We start from the raw sequence: 14437 nt of genomic DNA, 5'->3' as shown, positions 1-14437 counted from the left end.
TCCCAGCTTAGGGGTGTGGGACACAGATCAAGATCTCTGAGTTTAAGGGCAGCCTAATCTACAGAACAAGTTCTAAGACGGCCAGGGCTAAACAGAGAAAACCTATCTTGAAATAAAATAAAGCAGTCCTGCGTGCTGGGATTACACATCTATCCACTAGTCAGAGACTGTATTACTTCCCTACAATTGTACTAGATCTACCTGCTATACCTCTACAAAGACAGGTATGGACACAGGTGCCAAACCTGTTCCCACCTCTTGGAGGCTTAAGTAAATTACTATGAGTTCATAGCCACCATGGGCTACACAGTGAAAAACCATGCTAGCCAAGGCTGCTTAGGAAGTCCCTGTCTCAAACAAAGCAGCCTAGCTGTGAGTGGCACTGCTCACCCAGCTCCAGCACTCAGCAGAGAGAGACAGAAAGACTGCAAGTGCAGGGTCATGCTTAGCTACAGGAATTGGTCTCAAAACCCAACCAACCTAGGGCGGGGCCTGGTGGTGCACACATTTAATTCTAGCACACGGGAAGTAGAGGCAGGTAGAGCTCTGTGATTTCAACACCTCCAAAAACAACAGCAACAAAAGTCAAACAAATGAAAAGGAAAGCAAACCAATAATGAAACAGAACCCCAGGGAAACAGCCAGGACAGCAGCAGCAGGGGACAGGGCTTGGGTGTAACTGGCCAGGATGGCTCCTCACAGAGGAAGGCAGGAGGAGAGAGGGGCTGTGAAGAGACAGAAGTGGGCAGCTTCACCGAGACCAGCATGCCCCCTTCTCAGGTAGAGGTCAAGAAGCACCTCCCCTGTGGAAAGGACAAGGGGCACTATAGAGGCTACAGGATCGGCCCTCAAAGGCAAGGAGACAGTTCATGACTGAATCCCATCTGGCAAACTGGGGTGACAAGCCATCTCGGACAACTGTTTGCTGTCACCAAAGATGAAAAACATCTACATGCTCCTTCAGTCATTAAAGAAAGACCCAGGCCACTCAGAAGACAGCCATAGTAACCAGCTAGCAAGCTCTCCTACAGACAGACAGACAGACAGACAGACTCTGACCCTGAAAAGCACAGAAGTCCAGAAAGTGAGGGCGGGCACCTTCCAAGTCAAGAAGCAAGGACAACCCACAGCAGAGCTCACCACTGCACATTGCTGGGGCCCAGCAGAATACACTAACTAGCAGCCATGGAGAAACCACCTCCCACAGACTTCTCTACAGATTCTTCCTACCTACCCACAGATGAGGTCTCTCCTACCTGTGGACAAGACCCAGGAATACTGCTTAATGGTATAGAGCCAACTTCACTGCCTGTCATGCATAGAGTGGGTAACCAGCCCAGTGTTCTGCACCTCTGGGGTTCCAAAGGAAAATAGGACATTATGATATCTATAAAGAGATGAGCAGTTACAATGAAAAACTGCCCACTTTGAAGAAAACATTCAGAGTGACAGCTGTTTTGTGTTTGGGGTGAATGTATCACAAATGCTAGATGCTCTATGTGAGAGGCTGCTGGTGACAGGCAGTCTAACCACACTTGCCTGTAAGCCTGCTGCCTCATGTTCCACATCTCCAAATGAGTTTTGGATTATGGAGGTGGAACAGATCTTTGAGGCAGAGTCACACACTGTGACCTATCATGAAGAACTCACTAAATAAATCAGGGTAGCCTCAAGCTCTTGGCAATTCCCCTGCTGCAGTCTCTCAATTACTCAGATACATGTAGCTGCTACCATTCCAGGTTTAATGCCAAGATTATAACCTATTCTTAAACATCAAGCTATCTTTTAAACCACAGATGGGTAGAGAATGCTGAAAGGACTCCAGAAGGTCTGAGGTCCTCTTCCAGCCTCCATGGGTTCCTGAAATCACAGGCACATACCCACACTCATATACACATAAATATGTACGACTAAAAAACATCTTTAAAAAAAAAAATCTAGCTACTTGCAATCTATCAATTACAGATCAGGCTAATAGTCGGCCAAAGGGCTCAGCCTGCCAATGCTTGGTCTGGGGTCTGTGCATTTCCCCTGGCTGGTCTCAACTCATCCCTCAGGGAGCCCACCCATTCCCTACCAAGGCCTTGCTCAGCTCTGCTCACTCGCTTGCCTACCTCTCGTACTGGGAAAGTCCCTGGACCATCACTATGGCCTCCTTCCTGGTGCAGTCCCATCCCACAGCTGGCTCCCTCCCCGGCCACCATGTTTTCCCTTCTTCCTCCTGCTGCTCCTAGAGAAGGTTGGCCGCACAGCAGTCTCAGCTCCTGTCTTCTGCCTAGACAACAGAGGTACCTCATCCGTTTGTCTTCCTGTCACCATGCACTGATCTCACTTTGAGGCTAGTGTGTCCACAACAGACTGATAGCTGAGAAACCACCAGTAACACATGTGACAAAACACACCAACTTCTCTAGAACCACTAGAGGACTCGCTATCCTAGAAACTCCATCCTATGTGACACTGTCAGTAGTAATCTGTGGTGGGACAGGTGAGACGTGCTGAAGGCTGAAGACCATGGGCATCCTCAAAGCCCATCTCACCCGGTGACTCCCAGGCAACACGATGTGGGGGAAGGAAAAAAGCCTGCAGCTAACTCCATTACGGCCAACCCAGCTCCGTGGTACCAAACACAGGCTAACTGGTGACTGTCCAACGGCATGGCCACTGTGAAGATGCTAAATTCCCACGCCGCAGAGTGGGAGCCTAGGCACACATGTATCCACTCAAGCTCATACACGGACCTTCTTCAGAACTCTACTCAGACACCCTCAAAGTGAGGTGAGCATCACAACAGGTCACCATTCCAAAGTCTGAAAACAGTCACAGCCAATGCGAACCACATGGTGGCTCCAGGAGACGTGCTGAGGGAAAGTCAGATAGACCCAGGACACATTCACGTGAAAACTGAGAAATTAATGCACAGCAACAGAAACCAGCCCAGGGTCAATACAAAGGTGGGAGGGGCTTGCCGTGACAGTCTCAACGGAGACTTGAGAAGCAAGCTCAGGAAGTCTGTCACAACTCAAACTGCCCTACATCAGATTTGCATGGTTCATGATAGCTACATTTTGCTTTAAAAAGAAAAAGTCTCTGAACTCTAGATGTGGGGGAAGCTGCACACCAGAGTGTCAGTGGGGAGTGTGTGACTGTGATGAGCTGACTGCACTCCACTGAGAGATGGACTGTGGACAGCACGCAAGGCGAGCTGTTCTCACACAGAACGGGCAGGGAATATAGAATAACTGTATGCTTTTGTTTTTGTTTTAAATTTTCCTCATGAAATGTTGGGGAAGGGAAGTAGCTTTCCACATTACAAACAAGCAGTTGAGTGCCTTTCAGTCATGGAGGGCAGGGTCTCCAGAACAGGAAAGAGGAGAACAGTGACTATCAGGTGTTTTGGAAATCCAAGAAGTAATGGACTGTGCAGGGTGTTACGGGGCACAGATTGACTTCCAGCACCTGAGAAGCAGAGGCAGCTGGATCTCTGAGTTCAAGCCAGCCAGGGCTATAGAGTAGCTGCAGAAGGATGGATAGTTACACAACCCTGGGGAGAAAGGAGAGGTGGTGGGTCACAGGAAGGAGCCCACTGACTTACCTCCATTTCTGATGGCCACAATCCCTTGGTGGAAGTCTTCAAAGCTGATTACGCCAAGCCCACTCGGGTCCAGGTATTGAGTTAAGTCCTTCACCTGCAAAGGCCAAAGGACAGTGTGTTACCCACAGCCTTCACGGTTGGCAGGGGCACACCGGGCACTCACCCCATTACCATCTACAAAGCATCAGCTTGCTCACACAGTTCGGAGCTCAAGAGCCACTGAGAACTCTGACCAAGGCAGCAGAGGCAGCCGCGGCAACTGCTCCGCCACACAGCGGAGAGGCAACCCGGGGGATCTGCCAGTAACACAGTGTTCTTACCCTAGAAAGAACACCCTGGGTCTAAGGTGACAACTGAGCTGTGCTGGTGGGAAAATCAGGAGTTGGAAGTTTTAGGGACTGTTCTAACATGTCCTACAGAGATGAGCTTTCTAAGCAGTGGTAGTGCCTTAGTGAAAATAACTGAGGCAGACAGACCTTTGCTCCCACTCTCTCCAAAGGCAGAAAGGTAATGTACACATGCGTGCTACAATGGACTCAGCGTTTAGAAAGCAAACATAAGTACATTGTCAGGAGTAGGTTAAATCTCATCAAAATGTAAAATGCAAAATGTGTTGACTGACAGCATTCCAGAATCGATTGTAAAAGGACTACCTAAAGCAAGGCCAGCCTGGGCTACACAATCAGTTTAAGGCTAGCCTAGGCAACAGAAAAGACCCAACTCAAAGAAGCAGAGAAACAGATCCAAAACTATTTGCTTCAAAAGACATTAAAAAAAAAAAAAAGAAGAAGACAACATTAATAAAATCACAAGACACAGCAAAGGATAGATTTAAGTATTTGAAAAACATGTATGAATGAGTTGAATCTAGAATATACAGATAAATGCTAATTTAAAAGGAAAAAGCAAAACACACAAATAGTGAAAGCTTATCTACAAGCGAGTAGAAAGATGAGTCATGGGTGAAGCGTGTGCCAGACAAGCTTGAGGGCCTGAGCTCTCCCAGGTCCAGCGCCCCCACACAAAGCAGGACACAGTACTGCGCACCTGCAGTCCAGGACTGGGAAAGCGGGCCCGGCTAGCCAAACTGATGAGCTCCAGGTTCAGTAGGACCCTGTCCCATGCCAGGCAGTGGTGGAGCCTGGGAAATGGCTCCGCAAGTGCAAGTGGTTGCTATGGCAGCATGAAGACCTAACTTTAAATCTCCATGTAAACAGCCACAACCCCAGCACTGTGGGCTAGGGACACAGGTCACTGGGGCTTGCCAGCTGCCAGCTTAACTCCAGCTTCAGCGAGAGAAGAGATGAGGAGTACGGGGCAGGAAGTCGGGCACCCACAGCTCTCCCCTGGGCTCTACCTGCATGTACATATATACACACAGGCATGGGGAGCATGTACATACATACACACGGGCATGGGGGACATGTACATACATACATATGGGCATGGGGGGCATGTACATACATACACACGGGCATGGGGGACCATGTACATACATACATATGGGCATGGGGGGAGCATATACATACATACACACGGGCATGGGGGACCATGTACATACATACACACGGCCATGGGGGGACGTGTACATACATACACACAGCCATGGGGGGAGCATATACATACATACATACATACACACGGGCATGGGGGACATGTACATACATACATATGGGCATGGGGGGCATGTACATACATACACACGGGCATGGGGGAGCATGTACATACATACATATGGGCATGGGGGACATGTACATACATACACACGGGCATGGGGGAGCATGTACATACATACATATGGGCATGGGGGACATGTACATACATACACACGGGCATGGGGGAGCATGTACATACATACACACAGGCATGGGGGGTGTGTACATACATACACATGGGCATGGGGGAGCATGTACATACATACATACGGGCATGGAGGGCATGTACATACATACCGGGCATGGGGGAGCATGTACATACATACACACAGGCATGGGGGAGCATGTACATACATACACACAGGCATGAGGGAGCATGTACATACATACACATGGGCATGGGGGGAGCATATACATACATACACATGGGCATGGGGGACCATGTACATACATACACACGGCCATGGGGGGGCGTGTACATACATACACACAGTCATGGGGGGAGCATATACATACATACATACAATACATACATACATACACACGGGCATGGGGGGGAGCATGTACATACATACACACGGGCATGGGGGGCCTGTACATACATACACGAGGGTATGGGGGCGTGTACATACATGCACACGGGCATGGGGGGGAGTGTGTGTTGGGGAAGTGAGGAAGAGAGTGGTTAAGGAAGATAATCAAAGTCAACCTCTGGCCTACATATACATATGGACACACAAACATGTATGTATAAATAAATAAATTTTAGGTGTACTACTGCACACCGATAGTCTCAGCTATTGGGAAGTTGAGGTGGGAAAACTGCTTGAGCCCAGGAGTTCTTTTGTTGGTTTTGGTTGTTTTTTTTTTTTAATTGGTTTTCGAAACAGGGTTTCTCTGTGTGACCCCTGGCTGTTCTGGAACTCACCTTGTAATTGGCCTCGAACTCACTGAGCTCTGCTTGCCTCTGCCTCCAAAGTGCTAGGATTAAAGGCATGTCTCTCACACAAACACACACACACACACACACACACACACACACAAACAAACACACACACATACACACACACACACAGATGGGCTGGGACATAATGGCACAAGAACCCCAGCACTTGGGAGGCATAGGCACGTGGAGCTCTGAGTCCTAGGCCAGCCTGGGCTACAGAGTGAGTTCCAGGACAGCCAGGGCTACACAGAGAGATCCTGTCTCAAAATACAAAACAAGAGGCAATTAGGGCTGAAGAGATGAATTGTCATACTGCTCCTGTAGAAGACACAAATTCAGTTCCTAGCACCCACGTCATGTAGATCACAGTTACTTCTAACTCCAGCCCCAGGGGATCTGGTGCCATCTTCTGTACGCACACACACACACACACACACACACACACACACACAATACATAATTTAAAAAATGAAATCAAATACATAATCTTAAAATGAAATCATTTTTAAAATGTAACTATGCATTGACAGTACAATATTAATACCTAACTACATCAAATATCCACTCCAAAACTTGTAGTCTGTGTTAAGAGTACCTGCCTAGCATGTATCAGAAGTTTTTGAACATCAAAGCGAAAAATCATTTAAACAGCTACACAGAAATCAGGTGTCTCCATGGGAGAGAAAGCTAGGTTACATGAGCTTTTGAGAACAATGCCAATGACAGACATTCTAAGCCCACCATTCCAAGTACTGCTAAGAACTACGATCCTTTATGAAAGGATTAAAAACCAGGCAGCGGTGGCGCACGCCTTTAATCTCAGGTAGAGGCAAGGGGATCTCTGAGTTTGAGGCCAGCCTGGTGTACAGAGTGATTTTCAGGTGATCCGGGAGGCAGAGCCAGGTGAATTTCTGTGAGCATGAGGCTAGCCTGATCTACTAAGCGAATTCCAGGATAGTCAGCCTGTTACACAGAGAAGCCCTGTTCTCTGTTTAATCAGAAGATGGTTAAAAACACCATGTACCACAGACTGGGTGATCTACAGAACAGAAGCCAATCTCTCATACTCTAGCCTGGAGCCTCAAGATGGTGGTGCCAGCATCAAGTGTCTGGTGAGAACTATCCCCCCATAGGCCAGAGTGGAGGGACAACTAGGCTACCTTCCTCAAGGGCTCTGTCAGGACTTACCTCAGCACCATGGGAGACACTCGCACTACAGCACAATCCTGGGTTTGAATTGTAGTGGCGCTATGAATTTAGAATGTATTTAAGCTGGCCTGTAAGCACAGCTACAGCAGAGCTGGAGGCCAGAAGAACACACGGTCAAGGCCAGACTGGATGCCACAGTCAGTTCAAGGCCAGCCTGAGCAACTTACTAAGATCCTGCACAGAGAGGTGAAGGTTGTCGCGCACAAGGTCTGACAACATGAGTTTAACCCTCAGAGCAAGGTAGCAGGGACAGTCAACTCCAATAGTTGTCCTGTAACCACCACACACCCACCATGGGACATATGAGTACTTGAGAATGTGCATACTCACGCATGCGTGCATACCTGAGGGGCATACGCTAAATAGAATTAATTTTAAAAATAGCCTAGGAGTGTGGCCCAGTGGTAGAGTACATAGTATGTTCAATTGCCAGTATTAGAAAAGCAAAACAGAAACAAATGAAACAAATGAAACAAAAAAAAAAAAAAAGAAAAAAAGAAAAAAATCAAAAGTAGAACTAATTATGGACGTGGGGAGAGAAAGCCTGCAAGCCCAGTACTCGGAGGACCAGGGTTCACGTTTATCCTCTGCTATGGAGTAAATTCAAGGCCAATTTGATTACATGACTGTTTCAGAAGGGAGAGGAGAGAAGGGGAGGAGGGAGAGGGAGGAGGGGAGGGGAGGGAAGGGAAGGGGTCAGAAGAACTATGGCTAAGTTTTGTAGCTGTGGTCATGGTTTGGAGTTCCTTCAAGAGCACTGTGTGAGAGAAACCTACTACTAAAGCATTAGAGGCTGGAAGAACGCTCCCAGCTGTAGAGTTTCTGAATGAAGCAGGACCTACTATGCCATGCTGGATGTGTGGCATCTGAGTGTGAAACTCAGCAACACATCTGAGAACGGAGCCTATCCAAAACTGCTATGGCACATCAACAGGACTCGGGAGTCAATGTGGGGACGCTTCCTTCCAGAGCCTTCAGAACAAGAGTTCAGACAAGACTGACAACTGCAACAACACACACATCAGGTATGCTTGGGCATAGTTAGAAGAGATAAGCCAGCCAATTCACTGTGTGGAAGAAAGCCAGGTAAACAAAAGGATCCAGCAGCCTGCCTGTCCTGAGCACACAACACACCACCACCAGCAGGTGGCGCTATCTTGACCCTAGTGACACCACCTGCCATCCCTAAAACAAGTAGTCCAGAGCGAGGACCCAGAGCCAGACATTGTATCTAAGCAAGAGGAAGCAAAGAGAGCAAAAAAGGAACAGCTGCCCACATCCTAGGGATGCAGATTCAGCTCTTGAGAAGTTTGACAGGGTCAGAAAATGAACTGCTGATTTCACAAAGACGACCAGAACTCTCAGAAACACAAGTGCTATCATAGACTTGGACCCCAACAAGCACAGGTCAAAATTAGAGATCTGGGGCAGTGGCTCAGTGGGGAGAGCACAGAGGGAACTGCAGAGCAGCATGCACCTATAATTCCAGCACGAGCACCAGAGGCAGGAGGAACCAACCCTGGGGACTGCTGGCCAGCCGGGCTGCCCGAATCAGCAAGCTCTAGCTTCAGAGACTGCCTGGGGAAAAGGTGGAGTGCAGTACAGCCAATGTAACCTGGGGCCTGCGCTCCCACACACACCTAAAGGCAGCAAGAATTGTGAGCATTTATTGAATATGGATGGCATAGGCTGCTGTTAATTGTTATAGATTTGGCAGTATTTTAGAGCACTGGCACCTAGATACACTTACTGACATATGTGGAGTTATTTCAAAATTATGGAGCAGGGGGTTGGGCCTTCACCGATAGAGTGTTTGCCTAGCATTCAGGAAGTCCTAGGTTTCGTGCCCAGCCCGAAGCGGTGCTACAGATCTTTAATGACAGCACTTGGAAGGTAGGGGCAGGAAGATTAGAAGGAATTCAAGGTCAGCCAGAGCTACACAGTGAATGGAGACCAGTCTGGGATATATAAGAAATTATATCTCAAAATTAAATAAATATATATTACTAATATTTATATTTATAAATATATTTTCTATCTAATTTATATTTACTTAACATATTAAATTAGTTATCTAATATTAAGTAGTAACTGAATATTTAGAACAGATTAGATATGTATTTAAATAAATATGTGGGCTGGGGAGATGGTGCAGTGGTTAAGAGCACTGACTGCCCTTCCAGAGGTCCTGAATTCATTTCCCAGCAACCATATGGTAGCTCACAACCATCTGTAGTAGGATCTGATGGCCTCCTCTGGCCTGTCTAAGGAGAACCGCAATGTACTCACATACACAGAATAAATAAATCTTAAAAAGGGGGTGGGGGAGGCTTAGCAGTTAAGAGCACTGATTGCTCTTCTAAAGGTCCTAAGTTCAAACCCCAGCAACCACATGGTGGCTCACAACCATCTGTAATGAGATCTGACACCCTCTTCTGGTGTGTCTGAAGACAGCTACAGTGTACTTACATACAATAAACAAATAAATCTTTGGACCGGAGCGAGTGGGGCCAGCGTGAGCAGAGGTCCTGAGTTCAGTTCTCAGCAATCACATGATGGCTCACAACCATCTGTACTTATATACACAAAATAAATAAATAAATCTCTTTTGGGGTGGTTTTTTTTTTGGATTTTTTTGGTTGTTTTGAGACAGGGTTTCTCTGTATAGCCCTGGTTGTCCTGGAACTCACTCTGTAGACCAGGCTGGCCTCGAACTCAGAAATCCGCCTGCCTCTGCCTCCCAGAGTGCTGGGATTACAGGCATACGCCACCACCGCCTGGCTTAAATCTTTTTTAACAATGATGAAAATACCATTATTAAATAAATAAATATGTAATACTAAATATGAAATTATATATAAATTATAAATGTGGGGTAAGTACAGACACAGCTGAATTTGCATGACAGAGTTGCGAGGCTGGGGAGGGCCCACCTCTCCCCACTTTATATGGATATGGCTCTATAAATAAAACTCAAAATGAGGGAAGGGGACAAGATGGAGGGTGAGCACTGGCTAAGGGGAGGCTGAGAGTGCAGTGATGACTACAGAGGAAACCCTCAGCATGGGGCGCAGGTGTGGTGCTTTAAATGGGAAGACCCCACCCTCACCCCCCACCTGCTCCAGGATAATTTGGGTGTGGCCTTGGTGAAGGAAGTGTGTCACTGGGGGTAGGCTTTGAGGTTTTAGAAATCTATGCCAGTCTCTCTCTCTCTTTCTGCTGCCTGCGATCAGGATGGAGAACTCTCAGCTCCCTCCAGCACCATGTCTACCTGCACGCTGCCATGCTCCCTACCATGATGATAATGGACTAAACCTCTGAAACTGTAAGCAAGCCCCCAATTAAATGCTTTCTTCTATAAGAGTTGCCTTGGTCATGGTGTCTCTTCACAGCAACAGATCAGTGTCTAATAATAGAGTGTGAGTTAGGGATGGGTAAGTGTGTTTCAAGCCTGCAGCTGCACTGGTTCTGGCTGAGGCCACACCTGTCAATCCACAAAGCCCACACAGTGCCAGAGCCTCCTCGCGAGGCGGCTGGCACTGGCAGCAAAGGCATGAGCCACCAGAAGATCACACAGGAGCCCTGCCCAGAAGAGAAGCAGGCAGACTGGATTCTAGAGCCAACCAGAGCAAGGAAAGGACACTGCACAGGCTTCTGGGGCGATGGGGGCAGGCCTGGGAGGACAGGCTGCTTCTGACTCCAAGCATCGTCTCTGCCCATCCCCTACCCACACCAGAAGTGAAGGAGAGAGAGGAGCTTCAGAGAAACAGTAAGGGACAGCTGGCTGAGAACAGAAGAGCGGCAACAGTTCTCCTGCCCCGTGAGGACACAAGGCAAAGAAGTCACAGAACAAAGCAGCACCAAGCATGGCCAGGGCTCACAACCAATGGCAGTGCTGCAAGTACCAGGAGTGATGGCTTCCGTCCAGATGGACTGGCACCTAGCAGGGGGACAGTGGCAGAACTGAAGAGCGGGCATGTGGAAAAACAGGGACAGACAGACAGACCGACAGACAGTAGCAGAAACACAGCTACCTCCTCTGGGGACTCCAGCAGGACACCAAATAGTGTTCAGTGTCCATCATGTGCCCCAGCTTGAAAAGGCAGAACACCATCTCCAGAATATACACTTAAGGACACCCGTGAAGAGACCCTGAAGAACCCAGGCCATCGGGTCCAGCCTCCTGTGTCACATACAATTCTAAGTCAGACTCAAAGGGCATGACTGGCTCCAGCAGTGCAGAGCTCTTAGGCCATCTCCTCCATAGCGCCCGAGGGGCTCCGAGCAGTAGTGCTGACACTTGGCTTGGTGGCCTACGGTATGAACATGGGTGCCTGGCCTGTGTGTACTGCGTGTGAGTGCTGGGAATTGAACCTGGTTCTCTGAAAGAAGAGGCAGCACTCTTAACTGCTGAGCTATCCCTCTAGTTCAGAAAGCTGACTTCTTGGATACAAATGAATCGAGGTTATCAAATGCCTCCCCTCTTACTTCACAGAAGCCTTGATTCCTAAGTGCAGAAGTCTGCAGAACCCTGCTGTTCCCAGAGGGGCTGTCCAATCCAGAACTGCACTGGTCACTCTATCCTTGAGAAATCTAACAATATCAACAGCGAAGCAGCTATCAGAACACCAAGTGCTCTGCTCGGCCTCAGACCTCAACCAAACACCCTTAAGCAGAGCATTAACTAGGAGCAGGCCCTTTATATACTACAGTAGAATGACCAAGAAGGAATGAAGATATACTCTTTCTTATGGCTTTTGGATATTTTTACTTTTCTCTCTACTAACTATTATTTTTATTTATTTATTTTCTCCCAGCAGAGTTGCTCGGTCGTGTAGACCAGGTTGGCTTCAACCCTGCAGAGATCCTGCCTCTGCATGTACAACACTGAAATTAAAGAAGTACCGAGGCAGAGGATCATTATGGGTTTGGAATTGCCGTTCTCCGCCCTGAAAAGTACACACTAAATTTTTTTTTTTTTAACTTGAAGGCTAGAGAGATGGCTCAGTGACTAAGAACACTGGCTGATCTTTCGGGGAACTCAGGTTCAGTTCTCAGCTCTTACGTGGTAGCTCACAACCTTCTGTAACTCCAGTTCCAAAGGGTCTGATGCCCTCACAAAGGAAGAAAGCGGGTACATATCTTACTGTGTAGGAGCCTGGACCAGGCTGGTCTCACATCAGAAAGGTCTCCTGCCTCTGCCACTTGAGTGCTAGAGTGTGCCACCGTACCCACTGAGTCCCTAAGTTTAAAAGAAGGAAGGGGTTAAGGCTAGTCTGGGTTACCTGCTACAGGGAGAGACCTAAACTCCATTTTTAATTTTAAAAGCATCATATTCAGCCACTCGGATAGTTCAGGGGGTAAAGGCACTCAATACCCATGATGGAAAGAGATCCAACTTCTGCAAGTGTTCTCTAACCTCACATCTGTGCCATGAGAGGCAGCTGTGCACACACACACACACACACACACACACACACACACACACACACACACACGCGCACACAGACTCTGAATACAAAACATTTTTTAAACTTAATTTTCTTCATAATCTGAAGAACAAATCAACTCCCATGGACCTGAGGATGTAAGGATGGTCTAATTCCTTCAACCCAGAGTGCTACCTACCCTTGGTAGTCATCTTAGAAAAGTGTGTGACCAGGAAGCCACACTCTGTAAGGCCTTCCTATAGAGCCCAGCTCAGCTGGGAAATTAGCCAGGACACATAAACCAGAACAAAGAAGTAAAGTTCTAGAAAGCAAAAGCCAGTACTGCCCAAGAGGACAGCCGCAACTCTGCAGGGGAGGAGGCCACTTTAAGCCACACGAAATGCCACTGGTGCTTAAAGGGAGAACAACAGACCTTACGCCATGTTTACTACAGAGGCTAGCATACAGCTCACCCGTCTGAGACCGAATGGAACAGAATAAGGGTGAATAAGGGTACTAGCCATGACTTCCTGGGTGCTAGAGCACTCTGTGGAAATCAGAGCACATGGAAAAACCATCCCCATGTTCAAATTCTGCTATTGTGAGTGAATCAAAATCTTCAACAAGATGTAATTTTCCAGAAGCAAAGACCCTGAAGACCCTCGTTTCCTATCCATAAACTCTCCACTGTATCTGCATGGGCGGGAGAAATACTGAAGATCACACTGAAGAACTAGGGTGCAGGTAGCTCAGTAAACAGTGTCTACCTAGCTAGCCCTGGGTTAGAGTCCCAGGGCTCTATGAAACCAGGTATGGTAATGCAGGCCTGTAATCCCTGCACTAGGGAAGTGGAGACAGAAGACTCAGTAAGTTCAAGGCCATCCTCAATTACAAAGTGAACCTAACCCACACACACACACACACACACTCACACAATACACACTCATGCACACGCACTCACATACACACACTCACACACATGCACACACATTCACACACACATGCACGCACGCATCCCACAAAGCCTGCAGTCAGCCCATCTTGTTGCACCCACTCTTCCTTCTAACAAGCTGCCAAAGCAGCAAAGCATGCACGCAGCAGATTGCCCTGTTGTTCATCAGATGACATCACAGACACCCTGTGCTGCATCAACCTGGTGCCCAATAAGGACCGGAAGGGACTAGCACATCTGAATTTTCTTCTGATCACTTCAAAGCTCAAATTTGTGGATTACTTCAAGATCTCCACTCCCCTGCTGTAGTTTACTGATAAAGGTAAAAACTCAATTCCAAAGAAACACTCCTCCAGCAGAATAAAATCCTTTTGTTGAATTCAGGTAAGCTGCAGGAAAGCATGGGAGCCAGTCTAACTTCTCTTCTTGGGAGCTGCTCCTACCTCAAGAGGCCTCTGACTAACAATAAGCCCTGAGGTTCATGGTTGTACTCCAGGGTCCTGTCAACTCTCACCAGCTACTAGCCAAGGTGCCGACGGGATAGGCACGGGTGTAGAAAACTTCCTCCTATGATGCTCTGAGTGAGAATCTGCCCGACTGACTCGGGTGTTAGGATACTTGGTACCCAGGTGGCGATGGAGTAGGGCACAC

General features: G+C 47.8%; 1 protein-coding gene across 3 annotated transcripts in view; it reads right to left on the bottom strand.

Annotated features, from left to right (window-relative positions):
* Positions 1-14437, bottom strand: part of Rab11fip3 (RAB11 family interacting protein 3) — a 78912-nt gene that overhangs the window by 39272 nt on the left and 25203 nt on the right. For all 3 annotated transcript variants that reach the window (XM_052194783.1, XM_052194781.1, XM_052194782.1), the window contains exon 2: positions 3596-3689. In XM_052194783.1, the coding sequence (XP_052050743.1) occupies positions 3596-3689 (94 nt within the window). The remainder of the gene's footprint in view (positions 1-3595; positions 3690-14437) is intronic.

Source organism: Apodemus sylvaticus, chromosome 10 (assembly GCF_947179515.1).
Source record: "Apodemus sylvaticus chromosome 10, mApoSyl1.1, whole genome shotgun sequence".
NCBI classification, from domain to species: domain Eukaryota; kingdom Metazoa; phylum Chordata; class Mammalia; order Rodentia; family Muridae; genus Apodemus; species Apodemus sylvaticus.
Note: the sequence above shows the minus strand (reverse complement) of the source record. Positions and strands in the feature narration are given on the sequence as shown.